The sequence below is a fragment of the Cuculus canorus genome, chromosome 1, assembly GCF_017976375.1.
Source record: "Cuculus canorus isolate bCucCan1 chromosome 1, bCucCan1.pri, whole genome shotgun sequence".
In the NCBI taxonomy this organism is placed as follows: domain Eukaryota; kingdom Metazoa; phylum Chordata; class Aves; order Cuculiformes; family Cuculidae; genus Cuculus; species Cuculus canorus.
The window spans coordinates 17,775,888-17,799,016 of NC_071401.1; the positions used below are offsets into that span (position 1 = coordinate 17,775,888).

The 23,129-nt window shown below is 44.0% G+C and overlaps 2 protein-coding genes across 8 annotated transcripts in view; one reads left to right on the plus strand and one right to left on the minus strand.

Moving 5' to 3' along the window:
* Positions 1-439: 439 nt before the first annotated feature.
* Positions 440-15,331, minus strand: KCTD21 (potassium channel tetramerization domain containing 21). Of its 5 annotated transcripts, XM_054078495.1 has the most exons (5): positions 15,193-15,325; positions 12,175-12,246; positions 11,006-11,095; positions 7,303-7,353; positions 440-6,520 (listed from the first exon to the last, which is right to left on the minus strand). In XM_054078495.1, the coding sequence occupies exon 5, from the start codon at positions 6,488-6,490 to the stop codon at positions 5,708-5,710; it is 783 nt and encodes a 260-aa protein (XP_053934470.1). In that variant the 5' UTR covers positions 6,491-6,520; positions 7,303-7,353; positions 11,006-11,095; positions 12,175-12,246; positions 15,193-15,325; the 3' UTR covers positions 440-5,707. The 5 variants fall into 5 exon arrangements, with proteins under 5 accessions (XP_053934470.1, XP_053934453.1, XP_053934463.1 ...); XM_054078478.1 differs by lacking the exon at positions 11,006-11,095; XM_054078488.1 differs by lacking the exons at positions 11,006-11,095; positions 12,175-12,246 and having other exon boundaries at positions 15,193-15,331.
* The window catches only part of USP35 (ubiquitin specific peptidase 35), a 31,263-nt gene continuing 23,335 nt past the window's right edge, over positions 15,202-23,129 (plus strand). Inside the window, exon 1 of one of the 3 annotated variants that reach the window (XM_054078456.1) lies at positions 15,202-15,341. The gene's annotated coding sequence lies outside the window, so the exon portion shown is untranslated. The remainder of the gene's footprint in view (positions 15,342-23,129) is intronic. The other 2 variants (XM_054078436.1, XM_054078466.1) reach the window with 2 other exon arrangements.

Consider the following 23,129-nt stretch of genomic DNA (forward strand, 5'->3'; position numbering starts at 1 on the left):
AGGGAACTGTCTTGAAGGTGATCATAGCTGATTTTCTTCATTTAGATAAAAAGCTACAGGCACAGTTGTTTTTTTTTTTTTGTCGGACCTCATATGTTTAACTTATTCTTCCTGTACAGCAGCAATGTGTTATGGTTGTTCAGGCTTGGGGACTAGAGACAAGTGCAGCAGTGGTAAAGCATTTAGGGTCTAGAAATAAAATAAGAATAAATCCTCTGTTTATAAATGTATGAAACATAAATGAGCTAATGCATTTAAAAGGTTTTGATTATTTAGGAAGGCTTGTTCACCCGAGTTTCCTACAACTGCACTAATTTTTGTGGAGCTTTCTGCAATTCTCAGCCATGGAGACGTCCAGGTAAGCATCACAATGATGCACTGTGATAAAAATCCATAGTGAGAGCAAAAGCTACAGATTCAGCAAGCATTGCTGCATGCTCTTCCGTCAAGAAATGTATGTCAGACAGAGCATCTCCTGCTTTATTCACATTTTATTTACTGTTTCCTATAATACATATTAATCACAGTTCATGAGAGAGTTATGGGCAGAGAAATGCAACCAGTATTTGAATGTGATTGCCTTACAGGCTGTCCATGAAAGTGGTAAGAAACAGAAACCATCTTTTGACACGTTCAAACTAGTATTCATTCAAAAGTGTGGCTTCTAGTGAGTTGAGGACTGAATTTTAATCAATGGGAAAATCCTACAGTTAGGAGTAGAAGCAAGACAGTAAGAGAGGGGGAAATGGCAAGAGGAGGAAGAGAAAAGGAATTAGTCCATACAGCCCTCCCCTATAGCTCCTTTTTTTTTTTCTGAATTCATGGCGATACTACCCTTTATATTATTTTCAAGTGAATCTGACAGCATGATCTGCATATTTATGCTTGATCCAGCCCTTCTTGCACAGAATATCTAGGTGACTGCCTGTTCTAACTTACATACAAGATTTTTACTGGGAGGGCCACCATTGTACCCTGCACATTTGTGTCCAGCAGAGTGTGGATGAGGGAGTCATTGCAGAATGTCAGTTAAATATTTCAAAACGTATTAAAATTCTAAGCAGTGACACTAAATTCAAAGGGTGGACTGAAAATTAAACTGCCCAAAGGATCTTCTTCATAACTTCTCCATTTATCTGTGAAGTATCAGAAGATTCTAGATTTTTTTTCCACAGTCTGTGGCATGGGCTGAAGACAACACTTATCACTCCAGTCAGCCTTGTATATAGACCTTTCCTAGAGTGGAAATCAATCTGATCGATTGCAGGTTTTTACTGCCACTGAACTCACGCAGCAATTTATATTCAGCAACCCAGTTAAAAATATGGGTAACTACAGTGGGGCATATGTTTTGTAATTTAAAGCACATGCAAACTGAAGCAAAGCTCTCTACTCCTGACAAGTTACTAGCATAACACCTGGCACGACCAATATTTAAGTTCCATAATAGGAGATTAAAACTGGAAAGCACCAGGAGTCATTTCAATTCTAACTCATCTAAGCAAAATCTTTGTCTCCATGATCTTGTTGGGTTTTCCTCTGAACACATCAAGATTCTTTATTCTCTCCCTTCTAAATCTTGGGTTTCTCCTTAACGTGTGACTTCTTCCAGGTCTAACTTTCTACACCTATTTCTTTTATTTCCCTACCATAACCTGCAGCAACAAATACTCCTCTCATTGACTTCTGATTACCTTGAACAACAGCTACATGAACTAAATAAGTCTTAGAATTTATGTATGGTTTCAGTCCCTTCATTCTAACTAGACATAGTTAGATATTTAAGAGATATCACGCCTGAAAACAAATAGAGAAATCCATAAGTCATTCTTTCAGGATTCCATTAAGATGCTTCTTCATAATCTTTTTGTCATACAAGAAATCCCACTATGCTATGCACGTGCCCGTATCTGAAAATGCCATTAGACTACATCTAATAACTTTATCACCTGCCCTAACTCTGGTATTTTTCTGCTGCAACACTATTGATCACTCTATTCAGTGGCTTTCTCAGCATTTCAGCCATCTAAAAAAAAGTGCAGGACTTAGCCTTATTTTGTGGATTTTGAGGGACAGGCATATGGCAGAATCAGAATGGGCATTACGCACCGACATGTGGACAAAAGCAATCTTCAAACTTCAAGGGCAAAAACCTCACTAGATCCTTTCCTTGTTCAGGCCCTTAGAGGAAAAAAAAAGTTTGTTCCCAGAGTGAATATTCCACTCAACAGTGAAATGTGATCAGATGTTACTGCTCATAAATGCTTAGTGCATTTCATGACTCACAATGGAGTTGTGCGGTACTTAATATGTACTTTGTATGTTCTTCACATGGTTTTGTGCATTTTTTTTTTCTTAATTCAGGAAAACTCTTGAGAAGAAGAATCACCAGTGCTGTTGACTGGTATGAAAAAGCAAGTTACACATCTAGGGCTCAGACAAAGACGGTAAACAAAAGCCATCTATCTAGATAAAAAGTGAACAAATGTTATGGAGATAAAACACTCCTACCAACAGTCATTATAATGTAACTCACAGACTGCAAAATGAAGGAGCAGCTATAACTTTAGCTTAGCATGTAGTCTGAAATAGCAACTGCATTTGTATAACATATGTTTGACTGCAATTGCAAGTGATTCACTTATTGCTTATTTCACATACTCTGTTAGCACGCACAACTACTGTGGCATTATAAATAGTATCTCATGCTTAAAGATGTTTACTCTGGTTAGCAATTTAGAAGTGTCTCAATTTTCTCTATTGCCCCCAATGCCTGTCTTCATGCGTGTCTTTAGACTTTATGGAAATTTCACATCTCTGTGTATTAATACATGACAAAGATTTGTGGCCAGCTGTACCTTTTCCTAATTTAGTTACCTGAGCACAGATAAATGTGTATTCCAGTCATCCATATTTTGCATCCCAGATAGCTTAAAGCAGTCCAGGAGAAGACCTGGGTTCCGTTCTCCCCTCGGTCTGTGGGGACTGAAACCCGTATTTCCACGTCAGCAGAATTAACCCAGTCACTGTCTAGGTCAGGCTGGGGCATGCTTCATTTCTTGTTTAGACTTCTAAGAAACTGTATAACTGCTTTTATTGTGAGTGCTTTTAAGAGTTTGAAAAAAAGAAAAGGTAGTGGGAAATAAAGGGGATGAACAAACGCATTAGATTAAACTATTCATAGTGCTTTTATAGACTGCTCTTACTTGCCTCTCACCAGAAAATGCAGCAATGATTCAGCCCTCCCAGGGAATATTTTTATTTTGCTAAAACAGAATGAAGCAGTACCGATCCAGAGCTCAAAAGGATCAGACTTCCTCCTCCTTCCAAATGAGATTTAAGCCCACTGCTCTTATCCCTTGGATAAACAGAAGCTGATACGATACAAATTACTACAGATAAATATTATTTCAGTCCTGACATACAAGAATTTTTTGCTTATCATTTAAAATCTACTCTCAAGGGGGTAGGCTAAAAAGAAACACTGCCAACAGCCCCCAAAAGCTCTGTCAGCATAAATTGAGCAAAGGCATATCTATTTCAAGGCGTAGATTTTATGAAAGAGGGTTCATGTGTAGTATTTTACAGATAATATTTATATTAACTGCATAATCATCACTGTGAATGTCTGAGTGGCAAACTCATGTCAGAAATAAGATTCGCACAGGAATTGCTTTGCGTTGTCAGCATCACGCAGCAGCGCCTGGAACAGATTACTCCTGCTTTATATATAATTCAGGACAGGGATGAGGAAAAAAATAGTTCTTCCTTATGCACCCAAAACTAGAAGAACATAGTGACTCACATTGGAATTTAGCCACAAAATCATGTTTACAATCCTTAAAATTCACAAAACTTGCCGGGTTTAATGGCTCTAAGGGCTTCAAGCCCAGTCACTGCTTCCTAACAACATGGTCCCATGTATATCATTCTGGTTTAGCACCCAGTCAGACAGGGGAAGTGGTTTGTAACAGGCTGCCAATAGCTGCAGAATGTGCACTCTTACCATCAGCATGCTGATTGGTGGTGTTCATGCAATTACAGCTTGGGACAGTAGAAATATATTTATCTGACTGTATTTTAAAACAGTTATGAAATGCTTCTTTATGCTTCTTCACAGGTCAGCTTAATGTTAACAACACACTAGGTAGTTTGGGAAACAAGAACATGAGCAATACTGAGCTTTGCAGCCCTGTGGAAGCAGTAAAATTCTAAATGCCAAACTCGGTTATTGCATTTTCCCTTCTAACTCATCAGATATAATAGGGAATGTTCCAGAGGGTCTCTCATGCACGCGTAGAATCCAGTTAGGGAAAGACAGCTAAGATACTTTTAAACATAATTAGCTGAGAATTAACTACCTTGAATGCAGCACAAATGATGTGTAGACCTAATATGCAGCTAGTGGATTATGATCTTAATTGTAGCACAGACCAGACTTGTCAAGGAATGAGCTTGACCATTGTTGTTCACCTCTGGTTTCCCGGGGCCTTACTTCCCACAATCTGACACTAAAGCCAAGCAAGCGGGTAAAATGCTAATTTAGTGATCTGACCATTTCGCAGTAATATAAAAACTATAGCCCAGTGCACCAGGACAGGAAAAGTGAGTGTCTGGTTTTGTAATGAAAAATACTAGGCATAGCCTGATAGGAATATCTGATGGGAATGTTGTCTTTTCAGATGAAATTCATCCTACCCAGAGAGCATGCCATGGAAGGAAGGGAGACACGCCCAAAAGAAGGCCATGTCCAGGCAGAAGAGGCTCAAATGCTTCGTAGATATTTGGGGACCTCTGCCCCCTTAGCATGTCCACCTCAGAAAGTGTTTTCAGTAGTGTAATCCAAACAAATACAACAGTGTAAGTAAGAGAAAGAAAAGCACTGGTTGTCTTGGAGGCAACCTGTAAAGGTTTAAGAGCATCCCAAGCAAAGTTTCCCTGCCAGCCACAATCTTCTCATTTTGTAAGGACACCGTAGGCTATGGCTTCCTTGCTTGTTCCCTGTGCCAGTCACATCATTCAAACATGGCTTTCCTAAAAGCAGAACAGAGCAGGGGTTTCTTCATAGGGTTCAGAACACCCCCCGATAGCTTCAGCTGGTAACAGAAATCCTTTGTTGAACCCAAACCGACAGGATCCCTTCCTGATTTGCAGTTTGCACCATCCCTTACAGTTATATTGAGTGTCTGCATGTGGGGAGGCTCCTCTGTGGATCCAACCAAACTTCTTGGAAGCTCTGCACAGGTGACATGGCAAGACATTAAAAACATGCTCCTTGTGCTGTCTGCTGCGCCGCAGCTCCATGGCATTTTTCACTGCATCTGATCTCCAGAAAGCCTTCCAGACCTTGATTACCGAACCCTCACATCACCCTTGTGGTATAGGTTAAGGATCATGCCCATTTTCCAACTGGGAAACGTAAGAAGGACAGAAGTTAAGTGATCTTCCTCACAGTTGTACAGCAGGTCAGAGGTGGAGGCAGAGACAGAACCAATCCTTAATTCAAGCGGTAGACAATATTCCTTCCATCTAGAATATGGACATATTCTGAAAGGTCATATTGGTAAATACATTAAAGGAAAATCATCTCCCTGTTAGTGACTCTTAATTCAGATAAGCATGATTCTGAATTAGGCTGTAAGTGTGTTTCAAAGGGAAACACTTCACCTGTGTTATCTCCATGTTAGCACCGTAATAAAAGCCATTCCTACTTGTATCGAATTAGGCGAATAATCTTATTATTCATGAAATCTGAAGTATGTGGATGAGAAGAATCTATGCAGAAACCATCACTCATGGCTATTTTTAGCACTTCTTCCACAAACACCTGGAAACTATTGATTTGCTTATTATCTGGCACCACCCAGAGTCTTTTTAAGTTCTGCCTGGTGTACTCCTCTTCGGGAAGGCCTTCCACACTTGCAACCCAATCCAAGGTCAAGTGGTTGGGGTCCTGCAGGTAGCTGGATATTGAAGAGAGGTTTCCGTTGAAGCAATAATAGAGTTTGGAACCAAGAAGCTTCAGGAACAGACATGATGTGGAGAAGATGTGAGCACTGAACACTTCCATGTTGGAAGAAGACAGGCTGTAGATCTGGGGTGCTTCTCGGACAGTGAAGTGAACAGTCTGGGTCTTCTGATCAAGGCTAATGTTGAGCATGGCATTTTTCTCTGCTTTAGAAAGCTCCACCTCCTTCTCCTGCAAGGCCTCAATAAGTGGCTGAATTTGATAAAAATCTACCTCTCGACGAAGTAAGCCCATTTCCTGAAAGTCTTCAGGGAGGTCCAAGTGAGAAGTTCGTAAGAAGTTCAGGATATAGCGGAAGATTTTGCCATCTCTGTCGATAAAGCAGTTGCCTTGTCTGTCCTTCTTGGTTGGGATCTTCCCACTAAACATGGCCCCCAGCATGGAGTCTGGAAAGCTAGTCAGAGTGGACAGAGAGGTGGTATAGAGTTTTCCTCCAACATTGAGCGTGATGGGTTCTGACATGATGGAAAAGTCACAATGCTGGGAATAATTCTAAAAAAAAATAATAAGAAATCCAACACCACATATTTAGCTGCATTTACCTGACTGAAAGGTTAACTATACATATAGAGAGTCCTAAATACATAAAGGTAACATACATGGTAATACATACATGGTAATAATTTATCATAGAAATTAGAAGCGGGGAATTACTTAACTTTTGGAGCTTGTATCTTGAGAACAAACCCAAGAGCGTTTCTTCACCTAGCAGACTTGAATAGGACTCTGTTCAGTTTATGGCCAGAAATCATGAGTCTTCCAAAATCATGCTACAATCATGAGTTTTACAATCATACTAAGAGAGTGAAATCTCTCCCATGGTTGCGTACAGGAAAACAACTGCTAACTTCAAAGCAAGAGTTGGTTCCTGGTCACCTGATCGCATTTCCTTCATGAACACAGAACTTAGAGGAGAAAAAAGGGGACAGGACAGGAACTGGACACATCCAAACATCTTCCATGGCACCTGAAGATATAATTAAAGCAACAAATCTGTTGCAGCAGTCCTGATACACGTTTGAGTGCAGTCAGCCTAGAGGGAGCCAGTACGCAGTGCTGCTGTAAGCATGCAACAGTCTGCAGTTCCACGTAGTAAAAAAACTATTGGGCTTTTTCCTTCCAACATGCTTTACCTTAGAAAACATTTCCTAATTAACTGGGGCCATATCTTAGTTGATGTAGTTTCCACACAGCCCCTCTGCAATCAACTGAGAAGAACGGAGGATGCAATTTTATGGTGCAGTTAAGCATCACTGCCTCTGGAAGGGACTTACCTTCCTCTTCCCTTTTGCAAGCTCTGGTACTTATTCGACCCCACAGTGAGCCTGTTTAGGGAGAAAAAACCCCATCATTTTCTATTCAGGATATGTTTCCGCTACATCTTGGAACCAGATGAATGCCAGGGCTGGTGCAAGGGAAGAGGTTGGAGCTATGTAGCTGTTTCATTTGCAGATCAGCTCAGCTGCCTTGAAAAGCTGGGCCCCCTCCTTCCTGCTAGCTGAGGACTTGCAAAGCTGTTTTTCCTTTTTTTGCTGAATCCAAATCAATCATCAGTTCATCCCTGGTTTTACTTTTTACTTAATCAGCAGGAAACTCATCAGTGTTTGCTTGCAGAGGTAGAAGGTAGCTTGTGCTGTAGTAACTACAGTCATTCAACACAAAGCCACGAAACAGCTCCCTTAAAATTAAATTTAAGTGCAGACATTTTTCCTATCTAGTCAGGGAATAATCATAGACGCTACCACAGTATTGTCAGCTCCTGAGTCACAGCAAAGCATAGATAGGAAGAACATAATCTCATGCTGGATATCAACTCCTTTATGTCTGCTAAAACTCAAATAGTAGTGTTAATGGCACCGTAAAACAAATACACCTCTAGATAGCAAGGACATTTTGCTACAAAAAATTGGCCCAACCTAGGGCAGCTAATGAACCAATCAAAGGAGAATGTGCTTTTCACTTCTCATTTAAGAGTAACATTCCCTTCTGTTCTTTATCCCATTTTAGCTCTTAGCATACAGTGTATATCTCACTGCACAATAATTAATTGAACGAAGCAGATTTCCAAATCCACTGAGGGCTTTACTGTGCATCCCTTAGTCCCATGTATCCAACAAAACTGGCAAATTGACACCTACCTAGATCAACAGAAGGCCTCATCCACGCCCACAACCAAAGACTATCCTTGTGACTAACTTCTGCCAAATGTGCCCTGGAATAAAATATTTGTTCCAGTGCTAAATTCCCCTTAGCACTGTTAGTGTACTTCCCACTCCTGAACACTTCTACACAATGTAGCGTCAAGAGCTGTTTAAAACAGCTATTGCATAGACTTTTCATCTGCTCTAATTCCTTGGTAAAAGTGATTTTTTTTCCCCTAAGGGCTTCCAATATGTCTGTAAAAGCGTTGCTACAAGCACAACCTGAGATTCACAAAACCAGCCTAAAATGGGGTTTACTTTTTCCAAGTTCTATCATACAGAAGTGTTCCCTACATCTCCCTGTGAACACCACAGCCTGTAGAAGCAGGACTGAGAGTAACACCAAAGGCCATGTTTGTGGATCCCCGTCTTTGCTACCCATCAGGCTGCTTTAGACTAAACAACTCAAATTCTCCTGTTCTTTCTTCATAGGTTATGTTTGCATATTTTTGAGGCGAAGCCTGCTTATTTGCACCACAGGAAGAGTTTTCTCATGCTCTCTGCCCACTTAGCCTGCTGCAGAGAGATATTTCCCTCCATGTGCATGTGACAGCCTTCTCTTGGCAGAGCCTGCTATCAAGAATCACGACCTAAAGATCATCAGACAGTCAAAATGTTCAGTGTCAAGACATTTTCATTCCAAACTCAATATCCACCCTAGGGTTACTGTGATCCAAAGACTCATTGATAATATACAGTGAATGAGAAGCAGGACGTCTTGGTCCAATCTGAACAAATAACGTTAAAGTATCTTCTAACTGGTTTCTTTATCAGCAGTCTCAAAAGGGAGGCTGCCAACAAAATATGACAGTAATATGAGCTCTTCCAAGCTGAAGATCATATCAATGCTGCCAGCCACAGCATCAGAAATTTGACCAAGCATTAGCTCCAGTGTTGGAAGAGTTGTGGGTGTCTGCACAGGGCTCAGCAGACACGGTGTTACCCTCTCTCTGTGTAGGGTCTGGGCTCTGCTCCTCTCCCACCTCTGGACACTGCTCAGGTACATGCCCTTACTATATCATTCTGCAGTCTATGGACCCATATAGGCTGGATTTCAGTCTCCCGAGACATCAGCTTGCTTTTGTTTTGGACCTCCTCATTGACCCCGCAGTGGATTAAATTCCAAACATTTAATGGTGCAAACATCTGGCCCATGGATAAAGCTGCACGACAACTACTGCACAGTTGTCAGTCATGAATTGGAATAAATATATAACAAGTTAATCATCTGCTTTTGCCTATTTTTTCCCATTATTTGCAGATTTATATCTTCAGAGTGTGAAAATTAATCTGCTAGCCTGGAAACCTCAAAAGACCCTAAACCACAGCACAAATGAGCATGCATACGTCTGCTGGAATTATTATCAGTCTGGATTTAATGCATTGACCAACCAATGTACATGACAGTAGCTGGGCAAAGAAAGTCAATCTTTGCTCCTTTTTCTTATGAACTTGTTTTTCATAAACTGGTAAAAATTAAAATTAAATGGGTTGTCAGTTTTACCTCTTTGATCATCCAATGACCATTTGCAGTCCCTACCCCAGTTTATCAGGACTAGGTACTTTACTAATCCAATATAAAGGTTCTTCAGGAATACAGCATCTAAATCACTTCTGCTTGGTGGCATTTCTGCAAAGAGGAGGAACCAAGAGAGCATCTGATCTTGAACACTAGTGGCTACAACCTGTAGTCATCAAGGACAAGTACAAATTGGGTTACAGATCTTGGAAACAGAATTGCAGTAAAGCCCTTTGTGTAGCGGCTCCCCAGGTAACACTTAAAATTCATTCAGATTAGATGCGCTAGAGATCTAAATTGAGAGTTGTAAGAGGCGGATTTGGCCAAAAGGCACAGGATTTATTTTGTGTTTAAATACATGTTTCTTTCTAAAACAGAAGTGTTTAATATTATGGGGGAAAAAAATCTGTGATTGATTTAAAGTCCAATATTTCAGGTGATATAAATTGAGAGAATCCAGCAGTGGAACTTTATGGAAAAGTCAAACTACTGAACAGAAGCTGCTGACTGAGCGTAAGACCCGGGTTTGTGAATGTAAACCTGGGTTTTACTCACAGCATCCTTAGAGGATGTAAAGAGAACATTTCTGTAATGACCTTCTACCCCAGGACTTCAGCTCAGCAAATAATTGGTCTGAACCTGGCAGAGCAATGGGGGTTGACGCAGCAGGAAGGTATGAAAAAATTGTGTGAAATGACAAAATCTACCTATTTTCACTTACTGACACTTTCACAGACTTAGAACCATGAGCTCATTCATTATACATAACACTTCCTTTGTTTAATAATTTTCAATACAGAACAGCTTTGGATATACTGACTTCCCCTCTTATGTATTCATCACATTTGACAGTGCTGTAATTAGCTAATAAACTTTTGTATTCGTAATTTAACTGAGTGTGTTTCACCCAACTTGGCAAAACCCCACAAGTATACAAATAATCATGAAAAAAAACCCATCAGCTGTGATTTGCCAGCCTAAGTAAAATGTAAAACAATGGCACAAATATTACTACGTATTTAATACTCTGAAAAATGGGTACCACTGTAGTCTACCCGTTTTGGCCAAAATATGCAGTTTAATGGAAAGCTTAAAGTTATAAATGTATTTATATGGCTTTTAAAGAGACATGGATCTTTCCTTAAGATGCACACACACACACATACGTATATACAGATAGTTTCTAACAGGAGTTTTCTGGTTACTTATTCAGATAAAAAGCAATAACTTAGATAATTCTAGTTAAAAATAACCTACCCAGAAACAGTAGGTTTGAAACACCAAAAAGATATGGTATTCCCAGTTCTGTTTAGGAGTTTTCTTGATGATTTGAAGAAAACTCTCTCTCTGCATTAACAAAATAAAGCTAGTATTAGTTTAACCAAAGCTAGAAATACCAGCAGGGCAGAGAAAATGTACTAAACAGATCAGAAAACAAAACAAGAAGTTTTTATTTGGGAAAATGTGTAGCAATGCTTTGATTCCCCTGGCAAGTAAACCTTAATTGCTTAGAAAAAGCAGCTGTAATTGATTGCAAACAGATTTCACTTTACAAATGGAAGGACAGGAAACCCAAGAAATTCTTTGGGATTTCAGAGACAATGCCTGGGACAGGGTTAACAGGCTGATCCTAGTGTTGCTCAGAAGATGTCATTAATGAAATTAATTAAATATAGAACAGCAAAGAAAGAGTGATCTGTAGCTTGGTAGGAGTGCATCTTGATGAGTTGTTAAGATAGTGTTTCCAAAGTCCATCCCACTGGCTGCTTAAACCCTTAGGCTTTTACAGGTGGCAATAAAGGCATTAAAAGTTGTAGCATCCCCTGAAAAATGAGTTAATGGACCTGTGACAGCAAAAGGGTCTTGTGCTGCCAGACATAGTGATATGTGGCCATTTACACAGTCATTGCCCCACCTTTGATTTTATACATAAGGTATTGCACTGCTGGCTAATCTTATAGTGTAGTCCTCAACAGCTCACCCGCAAAACATCCCTCCCCGCAAAACATCCCTCCATGACCAAAACTTTGGAAACCTGTATTTAAGACAGTGAAATATGGGCAGCTTCGTTAAGAAATAATTGAGGAGTAACAATGAACTGCAAAGTACACACATAGCAAAAAAAAAAAAAAAAATATCCCGAAAGAGATTAATTATTTAAGCCAGCACAAGGAAGGATGCCCGAGTGGCAATAAAATTAAAGCAAGCCAGAGACCATTTCTGCTAAGCACCAGGAAGAGAAGCCAGACTAAAAACCTCTCTGGCTTTTTGAGTATTGCCCAAGAGAGCTGGTGAAAGCCACATCAGCTGGATAAATCTTACGAGAGGCTGATCGGAGAATGCATTATAGGAAGCAGTTCAGCATTGGGAGGGGCATGATTGATTTCAGCTAAAAAGGAGGTATGAAAAAAGAAATATCTGGGTACCTGTATGGCAGCTGGCAACTTTAAATGTGGTTTGGCAGGAGAAGATGGTTGTTCTCAGCATGGGGCTCCAGTCTGCTTCATTAGAGTACATTAATGGCAAACAGGTAATCAGTTAAAATCATTTCTGCCTGCATAATGCTCATTCTGCTTTGGGCAGAAATAATGTCCCAAAGTCCCCACACTCAGCACGTATCACTTTGCTTCACTGCTTGTTACTAAAACCTGCCTTTCCATCTGAGGTAAAAATTCCAGTTTCCATAAAACACCTGAGTCCTGAGGAAAAAACTCACGAAGCCGTGAACTCCAGATCTGGGCACACTCAGCCCCACGGCATTTGCTGCAACTGTACCTGCAGACAAGTTTTGTGCCTTTTCGCTTCTCAAGGGGAAAATTCTGCAGGGGAAACCCAGACCCCCCAGTTTGTGCCCTACTGTGTTACAGGGACTGCAGACCAGGCAGTTTGGAGCCTAGAAGTCACCCCGTGAAAGACAGGAGGAAAATAATAATAAAAGAACAATAAAGGGAGAGCAGAAACAAAGTAAATAGTATTTAGGGGATTAAACAAAAGATAAGAAACTCAGTTAAAATCTCAGGTGACTCGCCAGCAGCAGCCAGTAGGCATCAAGTGAGAGCTGGGTTTTGGGACGGATTTGTGACAAAATCTGTCACAAGGACGGGTTTACCGTCCCTTCATGTACCCCTGATGCACACTGACTTAGCTCAGCTCACCCTCAACTACAGAAGATTAAAGATTTACAGTATGCTTTCTACAACCTATATGCTTATTTACAGTAATATTAGATAAGAAAACGCATGTTTTCTTTGCCATTGCTGCAGGATGGACCCACCTAATTTTGGACCCTCAGTTAATATCAGCCCCTCTAATAATTACAGTGCAGCACTCTACTTAGAGGCTTAAAATTCAGTCAGTGAAGCAGAGCATGGCATGTCTGCCAGGAGCAATATATCCCAAAATGCAGCACTGGGGAGTCAGGGAAACAGCTGCTTTTTCTTTTGGGACTGCTGTGAGACACTGGAAATTTCCAGGTGGCGCTTGGGGACAAGGCTGCTCACTCCCAAGGCTGGTGCAGAGGATACAGGCAGCAAGCTCCGGGAGCAGACTCAAACTCCCAGCAGGCGCATGGCAGGAAACATGGCTCACCCTTCCCTTCTCACCGCAGGACAGGATCAATATCAGTGTGCCGTGGCTGCGATACTCAGCAATAGACACACTGCCTACCCATCTCCAGAGAGCAGCTCCTTAGCCACCACTTATTTATATTTAATTTTCTAGCTCTGCTTTGTTAGACATGGAGATGCTCCTCTCCCAACAAGACACAGCAGGAAAGCGTGAACGGGGGAGGGGGGTCATAACATCCCTGGTTTGTGGTGGGTGTCATGCTGTGTGTCCATCCCTTCCCAGAAGTGCACCTTGATGCTCTCGAGCATTTCCAGGGATGCAGGTGCATGCAAAAGGCTGCACGTGTGTGGCTCTCTGGAGACACTGAATTTAAGCAATAAAGAGGAGGGTGTAGGGAGACTAGGGTAGGCAAATAGAGCTGCTGCCCAGTTAGTAAGAGGAAGGAGTAACATCAAAAGGTCAGGTTCCTCCTGAGAGAAGAGGAATGAAGGCAGCAATGCAGGGCGGGGAGGAGGAAAACAAAATGAAGATTAACAGGTACTGAAGGAGAATGGCAGAAGACAAGATGGAGGGGGAGAGAGAGTGCACAGCCAGAGAGATGCTGCTGCAGCAAGGTTTGCAGAATAAAAGCCAAAGTGGTGGGGAGCTTGGCACCCTCCTGGCGTGACCTCCAACACTGCCGTATGGGCAATGCAGACTGCCAGGCAGGCACTGCCACCAGCTGCCAGGGCGAAGCCTTTTTGGGGTCTCATGGCATACAGTCCGATAAACCAATTTAGTGCCAGCTCCGGCAAAGGTTTTCACTGATTTCTACCGTCCTCTCCCACCATCCACGTGGGTATGACCTGGCACTCCTGGAGTATCGCCCAGATATCCTTGTTTCTTTCCTGGACCACTTCATCAGCACACGTGGTAGACCACCACCTGCGTACTGCTTGATGCATACACAGGGTGGTTCAGCAAAATCCAGCATCTACCCAATCTCCCACTGACACCATCACTTACAGGGTGCCCCTGCAATTAAGAGGGCGGCTAATTGCCAGCACAGATGCAGCTGCACACTAGCAAAAAGCACTCCAAAATAATGCTAACAAGGTAGGTATCACTGAGCATTAGCCCCTCTGCAGGGTGCAGCTCAGGCATGTCACCCAACTGGCCCCAAGCCACCTTGGCTGCAGCTCGGCTGGCTGCAGAGCCAGCCCTGGGGGTGGGCAAACAGGGTTTGGATTTGCTAAACCGTGGCAAATCCTTTCATTTTGGAAATGTTTCATTGAAAGAAGGGGCAGGGGGGTGCAAAGTTTGCAGAGTGGTGCTGAGCCCTACCCTGTTAAGAGGAACCCTAGGTGTGCCTCCCACCTACACAGCCAAGCATTCGCACTACTAAATTAGCTTGAAATAAAAAAAAAAAATAGAATCATAGAATCACCAGGTTGGAAAAGACCTCCTGGATTATCGAGTCCAACCATTCCTATCTGCCCCTAAACCATGCCCCTGAGCAGTTCATCTACCCGTCTTTTAAAAACCTCCAGGGATGGTGACTCCACCACCTCCCTGGGCAGCCTCTGCCAGTGCACAATGACCATTTCTGTGAATTTTTTTTTCACTATATCCAGTCTGAGCCTCCCCTGGCGCAGCTTGAGGCCATTCCCCCTTGTCCTGTCCCCTGTCACTTGGGAGAAGAGGCCAGCTCCCTCCTCTCCGCAACCTCCTTTCAACCCCTAAAGCACCTCAGAGCGGGGGGATGCCCGGTCCTTCCCGCATCCCGCAGCGCTCCCCGTGCCTCAGTTTCCCCTCTCGGGGGTGCGCGGGGCGGGGATCCCGGCCGTTCCCACGCCCCCCAGCCGGTCCGGTCCCCTCCCCATCCCCGCGGTACCCACCTGCGGCCCCTCCAGCCGCCGGGCACCGCCGCTCGCCCGAGGAGGCGGCGGGAGGAGGAAGAGGGGGCGCGGCGGAGCTCCGTCCTGCCCGGCCGCGCTGGGAGTTGTAGTTCGAGCCGCCAGCCTCGCCGCAGCGCGGCCGGAGGGAGGTAACACCGGGCTGGGGGAGAGGGTGCGGCAGGGTTGGGGGGGAAAAGAGTGCGGGAGGGATGCTCGAGGTGAGGGATGCAGGAAGGGTGCTCAGTGGAAGGGATGCAGGAGGGGTGCTTGGGATAATGGATGCAGGAGGATTAGGGAAAAGGGCGCAGAAGGGATGCTTGAGGGCAAAGGGATGCAGACGGGATGTTCAGGGTGAGGGATACAGGAGAGTTGGCTGCGAGAGGGATGCTCGGGGTGAGGGATGCAGGAAAGGTGCTCAGTGGAAGGGATGCAGGAGGGTTAGTCGGGGAAGGGGGCGCAGGAGGGATGCTGAGGGCAAAGGGGTGCAGCAGAGATGTTTGGGGTGAGGGATACAAGAGTAGCGCTCAGAGGAAAGAGTGCAGGAGGGATGTTTGGGGTAAGAGATGCAGGAGGGTTAGTTGGGGAAAAGTGTGGGAGTGGTGCTCAGGGTGAGGGATGCACCAGGGATACATGGGGTGAGGGATGCAGGAAGGGTGCTCAGTGGAAGGGATGCAGGAGGGGTGAGGGATGCAGCAGAGCTAGTCAGGGAAAGGGGTGCAGGAAGGATGCCGAGGGCAAAGGGATGCAGCAGTTAGTCAGGGAAAGGGGTGCAGGAAGGATGATGAGGGCAAAGGGATGCAGCAGGGATGTTCGGGGTGAGGAATGCAGTAGGGTTAGCTGCGAGAGGGATGCTTGGGGGAGGGATGCAGGAGGGGTGCCTGGGATAAAGAATACAGGAGGGTTAGTTGGGGAAGTGGGTGCAGGAGGGATGCTGAGGGCAAATGGATGCAGCAGAATTGTTTGGGGTGAGGGATACAAGAGGAGTGCTCAGGAGAAAGGGTGCAAGAGGGATGTTTGGGGTGGGGGATGCAGGAAGGTTAGTTGGAGAAAAGGGTGCAGGAGAGATTCTCCGAGTGAGGGATGCAGGGGGGTGCTTGGGGAAGAAGTGGAGGAGGGTTAGTAAGGGAACAGGGTGCAGGAGGGATGCTCGGGGTGAGGGATGCAGGAGTGGTCAGTGGAAGGGATGCAGGAGAGGTGCTTGGGGGAAAGATGCAGGAGTGTTAGTCAGGTAAAGGGGTGCAGGAGGGATGTTTGGGGTGAAGGATGCAGGAGGGTTAGTTGGGTAAAGGGGTGAGGGATACTTGGTGGAAGGGATGTAGGGGGGTGTTTGGGGGAAGGGCTGCAGGAGGGTTGCTTGTGGTGAGGACTGCAGGAGGGCTAGTCAGGGGAAGGGATGCAGGAGGGTTAGTCAGGGAAAGGGGTGCATGAGGGATGCTTGGGGCAAAGGGGTGCAGGAGGAATGTTTGGGGTGAGGGATACAAGAGGAGTGTTCAGGGGAAAGAGTGCAGGAGGGATATTTGGGGTGAGGGGTGCAGGAGGGTTAGTCAGGGAAAGGGGTGCAGGGGAGATGCTTGGAGTGAGGGATGTAGGAGGGGTGCTTGGGGGAAGGGCTGCAGGAGGGCTACTCAGGAAGGGATGCAAGACAGGTGCTCAGGCCAAAAGGATGCAGCAGGAATGCTTGGAGTGAGGGATACAAGAGGAGTGCTCAGGGGAAAGAACGCAGGAGGGGTGTTTGGAGTGAGGGATACAGGAGGGGGGGTTTGGGGTGAGGCATTTAGGAGCGGTGCTCAGGGGAAGGAATGCAGGAGGCGTGGCTGGAGAAGGGATGCTTCCAGGGATAGATGCCCAGGGGAAGGAGGTGAAGGGGGGCTGCTCTGAGAGAAGAGTATTCAGGGATTGGGATGCTTTATGGGTCAAGCTGCTGAGACGAAAGAGAGGAAGGGATGCAGGAAGGATTCTGAGGAAAGGGGTGCAGGAGGGATGCTCAGAAGAAAGGATACACAGATGGAGGGATGCAGGAGGGTGTTCAGGGTTGGGATGCAGGAGGGATCCTTGGAGTCACAATGCAGTAGAGTTATTCAGGGGAGGGGATGCAAGAGGGAGCTGGGAGTAAAGGGTGCTTGGGGGTCAGGATGCAGTTGGGTTTCTCAGGAACTGAGATGCTCAGAGGAAGGGGTGCTTGGGAAAGGGGTGCAGGAGGGATACTTGGAGGGATGCTTGGCAATTGGGTTGTAAGAGAGGGCATGGAGAGGGGCATTCGGGAAGGATGGTTGGAGTAAGGGCTACTGGGAGGGTCAGAATGCAGGAAGGATGCTCAAGAGAGAGATGCCCTGAGGGAAGGATTCAGAAGGGATGCTTATAAGTCAGGATTCACATAAAGATGCTCAAAAGGAGGGATGGTCTGTGGCCAGGATGCAGGAGGGAACCCTGGAAGAGGGATGCTTGAGGATTTGGAATTTTGAAGGTCAAGCTACAGGAGGATATTTGGAGGGAAGAATACAAGAGCAACTTGTGCAAGTAGAGATGTGTGCATTTCCCTGGTGCCTGCAGGGCTTTTCAAGCCCCTTTACAAGGTAGCATCTTGTTATGACGAATGAACCAAGATGGACTGACTTTTCCCAGGGCAGCTGACCTGGGGAGAGACACCTAGGGATGCTTCTGTCCCACAGGGAGACAAAAAGCCCTAAAAGCAATGATAAAATTCAGAGCAGTCCAGATCACCCCTGCTTTCAGATTAAACACTGACTTGGCCTTTGTTAAAGGATAGAAGTAGACATTGGCATTTTGCATGTTTGCCACTTTTACGAGGTTTTAAAAATGCTTTGGGAACAAACTATACCCTGATGAATTTCTATCACAGGACTCATAGCAGAGAAATTTCATCTGCATGCCCTATCTTAGTAGGAAAGGATGTAGGGAGGGGCTGAGATTTCACATGGGGAGAAGGTTCAAAACTCTTAGAACATTTTTGTGAAGGAGTCTGTAAAGTTTGTCCTGGTCTCACTTTGCCTTCCTGGCTTCTGGATTTGCTGATGGAAAGCCAAATATGTTGGGGGCTGGGGGAAAACTGAGGTCTCAAATGATGGTCCTATCCCAGTATGCTTTGGTGAACAGGACATGGTTTTCCCTTGAGTTATATTCAAGGGCTTAATTTCTATTCACAGACAAAAGCAGACAGAAATGTGAAGAAAAAAGAGCAATGTTAATGCTATAAATACCTTTAAGAAAACACGCAGCTTTCCGGAGGAGATGTATTTATACTCTCCAGGGATGATAATAGAAAGGACATTGGTCTGAAGGTCAGTGCAGGATCCGTGCGCTCTTAGTATGAAGCCCCATGGAAGTAGGGTATCATAGAGAGCTCTGGCTAAGGACAAAACCAGAAGGCTTTTAGAGGAATAAAAGGAAGATATCTTTATCTGAGGGATGAAGGGAAGGCTTACATAGTATGGGCAGGACAAAGCTTTTGGCCATCTAACTCCAAATATATTCAGAAATTAAAAAGTCTGTTGTTGGTACTAGACTTAGCCAAAAAGCCAGTGATTTGTCACCACTGGGCCAGTTGTTAGAAGCAATCCAGCCTTATGTGCCTTTCTCTACTGCTGATTTTCAAGACAAGAGGAGAGAAGAATTTAATTCCTTGTGCCTTGCTTTCTGCATCCACAGTGGGATGGCTGATAATAGGCTGATGATGGTTAAGAGATGCTTTGTTAGAAAAGTATAGTGCTAAGTGTCAGACATGTTTGTAGCTGTTGACTGGAGAGGAGGAACCGAGCTCGTAGGAGGAGTCGGGAGAAAGAGAGGATGAAATGTTAGGGCCTTGGGTTTTACTTGGTGTTATTGTGGTGATTGCTTTGATACTCAGCCAAAGCCTTTTTTCTATTTGATGACTGAGTGCCTAACAGCAAGAAACATAGAGCAAGAGTTAGTCACTATTTCAGGACCCGTTAGAAAAGTGTGCAGCCACGGGAGAGAAACTCACTGTTCCCAAGGTGGAGCTCCTGATGTACAGCAAAGCCATGCAGTAAAGCCATCAGTCCGGTTGGGTGATGATGATGATGATGATGATGATCAAATAAATCTTTAGTATCTGGAGAACACAGAGAGCTGCTGAGCAGCGTGGAAGGTGGTGCAGAGCTCGGGGACAACCTTCTGCTCCAAATCTGCTACTGCCTTTGGCTGAAGGGGAGTCTCCATCAGTGCTGTACTAAATGGCAGTTCTGATTCAGTGCAACAGAGGACAGAAAAACATGAAAAGCCTTGGCAGCCAAAAGTAATTAGCTCTAGTGAGTAGGAGACATGCAACACAAGTGCAATCTGTCACTGGAAAGCAGTTTGGGACAGGAAGTAAAGAATTCGTGATCTCCTTGCAAAGAGAAAGGGAATTTAGAAAGGCAGATTATAATTATGTGCAAAAAAAATGGCCAGGCTTCTGTGCTGGCAGTTTTTCTCTGTTATGGCTGTAAATGGGTAGAGCCTCACCTCTGTTTCTAAAGGGATATTTAAATGAATTTTTCTGCAGTTATTAGCTCTGAGTTTCTGCTCAGATGTTATAAAAATGGACCTGGTCCTGTGCTTTGCTGCGGCACTTCGTTGGGTGCAACTCTGATAGCAACCGAAGCAAGCAAAGCAAGGTGGAGTGCTTGCTGTTAACATATTTGGAGGTCTGGAGAAGTTTGGCTGCTGGTTTTGCCACAACCTATTGCACCTCTTTGAATAAGAGGTTTGACCTGAGTGTGCCTCAGTATTTTTCCATTGCTACAACAGTGTGAATGCGATCTGCTATGTCCCTTGAGTGAAGTATGTATTTCCTTGTGTATATTCCTATTGATATAGGGAGTTTGCAGGCTAGTGAGCTCTGTTTCAGCTGAAGCCTCCAGGCACTATTATAGTGCAAATAATATATAAGGAAGGCTGAGGGTTTAGAGGCTAATAAGTAGCTGGATGTGAAATAATTAAGAAGGAAGTAAAGAGAGAAACAACAATTGTGTCATTGGCAGGACTTGAAATGGAAACCACAGCATTAAGTCTCTGTGAGTGCTTGACTTACACATAGATCATTCAGTTGGAATGACATCACTTAAATTAATTAACATTATTTAGTCATAAAAAGTAGTTCTCAGCTAAGTGAAGAGTATAACCAGATGTGTAAATTATACTAGATCACGGGGAGGCAGAAGTAGGAGGTGCAGTAACATGGATGAGGGCCCAGCAGTGGCCTTTGTTTGGTGATTTCCAGCTCTGTAGGGAAACTGCAATTTCTTCCTAGTTAATTGGAGTGCTTTTTAGCCTTTTAGAACAATAGTCTTAGGGAAGTGATAAGAATGACTGTGACTGTCTTCATTACTTGCTGGTCAGGCTTCTTCTATTGGATGTGGTAATGATGACTTGCAGGCTGTGGGTTCCCCTTCTTGCCTGGAGGAACAGGTAGGTTACTTTGGACAAAAAAAAAAAAAATCCCCTTTGCCTATGAATTAAGGGTATGAATTTTCCTACAAAAAAATCACACTGGTGTGTGACAACAGAGGTTGTTCCTTTTAAGAAGTAGTATTCCAAGTCATGACAAATTTTGTAGACTTTTTAGAGAATAAAGTATATTCGATTAAGTATTTTGTGCTCTAGCAAGGCACCGTGTGTGCTCACTTCTATCCTGCAGCAGCTCAGCGTGCTGCAGAATTGAGCCCTAATTGCCTCGCTGCCTAAAGGATGCAGCAAGAATAACACTGATGTCTTGGCTAACACAAAAGAAATCATTTCAGCAGGAGTTAAGGACAATAAAAGGTGAGTCTCCTTTCTGTACTTCTACCGTACCTCTAGAGAATTCAGGGAAGTGGATCATGATTTCTTCTTCTTTGTCTTTCTAAGTAAGAAGCAAAGCATGTTATTAATCAGTCTATGTTTGGATGGTGGGATTTTTTTTTCCTTCTTTAGTGGCATTTATCAAACTATATATGATGCTACTCTAGGAAAAGCACTGAACTTATTACTGAGATTTCCTAAAGGTAAGCTACATCTCAGCTCTATGTTTTCAGAGCTTTGTAAGGTCTGGAGTGTGGGAACTGATACTGCATTTTACAAAAAAATCTGAGGAGTCTTTACTGGAAATATGCTGCTGGCAGGGATAGGGGAATCAATTGATTTTGAAGTAATTGGATAGACTTGTATTGAAATGAATCCTAATTAAAGGAAAACATGGGCAGAGGACAAATATGAGGACAACTCTGAACAGTACAGATTATGAAGATTAGACCCAAGATGGACCCAAGCAAAACCCAAGGTGACTTTTCATCCTGAGGCTGGTTTTGGGGTTTGGTGGTTGGTTGTTTATTTTTTTAATTTTACTTGGTTTGGAAAATGAAACTAAGCCAATCAGTGCTGCTCTTTGCTTAAATTCCTTTTCCCTCTCTGATTTCTGGAGCATTTTTGGGTGTTCTTACTTGCAGGGACACATCTCATGGTAAGCAACACTTGTTGCAAATGCTGGTGAAATACTTTCTTTTATTTGTGGCTTTAGATGGAATTTAAGTGGAGCTAGGGCTGCTGTCTTTTACAGTGCCCTTTTTATTTTGAGAGGCCATGGGAGAAAGCACAATGGATCCTTGTGTATATTTGTGAATCCAGTGTGTGGTACCAAATGTCATTGGTACGCATTGGTCTGCCGGATGGAGTGGAGTGTGTCTTCAGGACAGTTTAGTAGGTCTGACCATCTGCATGACAAGGATGAGATAGGAAGACATCTCTCTCTCTCCTAAAGCACATCTCCCTCTCTTGCACATCTTCAAAAAATAAAGGATTATCTGAGAATCTAAATTTGTCAGCCTCCCTTTGGTTCTTGGGACAATTGTAGAGTGCATGCTCATGGAAACTGTGTTTGGGCACATGGAGGAGGAGGTGAGTGAAAATCACCAGCTTGACCTGATGTCAAACTTGACCTGTTTGACGGCCTTTAAGGATGGACTGACAGGTATGTGAGTGAGAGAGAAGTAGTGGATGTTTTCTTCCTTGACTTTAGTAAGGCTTTTGAGGTGATGTCCTGCATCATCCTTGTAGGAGCCTAGATGAGTGGACTGCTAATTGGGTAGGAAACTGGTTGGAACTATCCTGAGACCTTTTCTGTTTAATATTTTTATCAAAAACCTGGATAGGGAGATGAAAGTCACCTCATTAAGTTTGTGGGTGACACCAAACTTGGGGAAATAGTCAATACTGTTGAGGGCAGAGCTGCCATACAGGGGGGCCAGGCAGACTGCGGCTGACAAGGGCGTGCTTGGAATTCAAGGACAAATGCAAAATCTTGTACCTGGAATGGACAAACCCAGTATGGACTCACTTGGCATGGCCTACCCCCTTGCTTTGGTGAAGGCAGTGGACTGCCTGATAGCAGCCCCTCGCTGCCTACAAGGAGGTTAACCAGGAGGTGGAGCCAGGCTCTTTGCAGGAATGCATGGCAGGAGAATGAGGAAAAAACAGGCATAAATTGAAACGAGTTTCCAGAGGGAAACAAGGGAAAACTTCCCACTATGAGCTAATTAAGCACTAGGGAAGGCTGCCCTGGATGGTTGTATGATCTCTGTCCTGGGGTGTTACCAAGACCTAAATGGACAAAGCTTGAGCAGCTGGGTTTGATTTCAGGTTTGTGCTGGGATTGAACTAGAGGCCTCTCAAGGTCTCTTCCCTTCTGATTCTGGGATTTTATCCATGTTGCTCCTACCAATCGTTCACCAGGGGAGCAGAACAGTTTTTTCATTTCATGGGATTTCTTATTTTTAGCTGCAAAGCTCATATTGTGTACTTTCTGTTTTATGTGAGCTACACAACAGATGGGAAAGTCAAAGCAGCTCTTCAGATTAATAATTAACACTTTGACCTTCTACACCATCGTCATGTGCTCCAGGAACTATGTTCTCTTTACAAACAGAAATGAGACAATCCTCCCA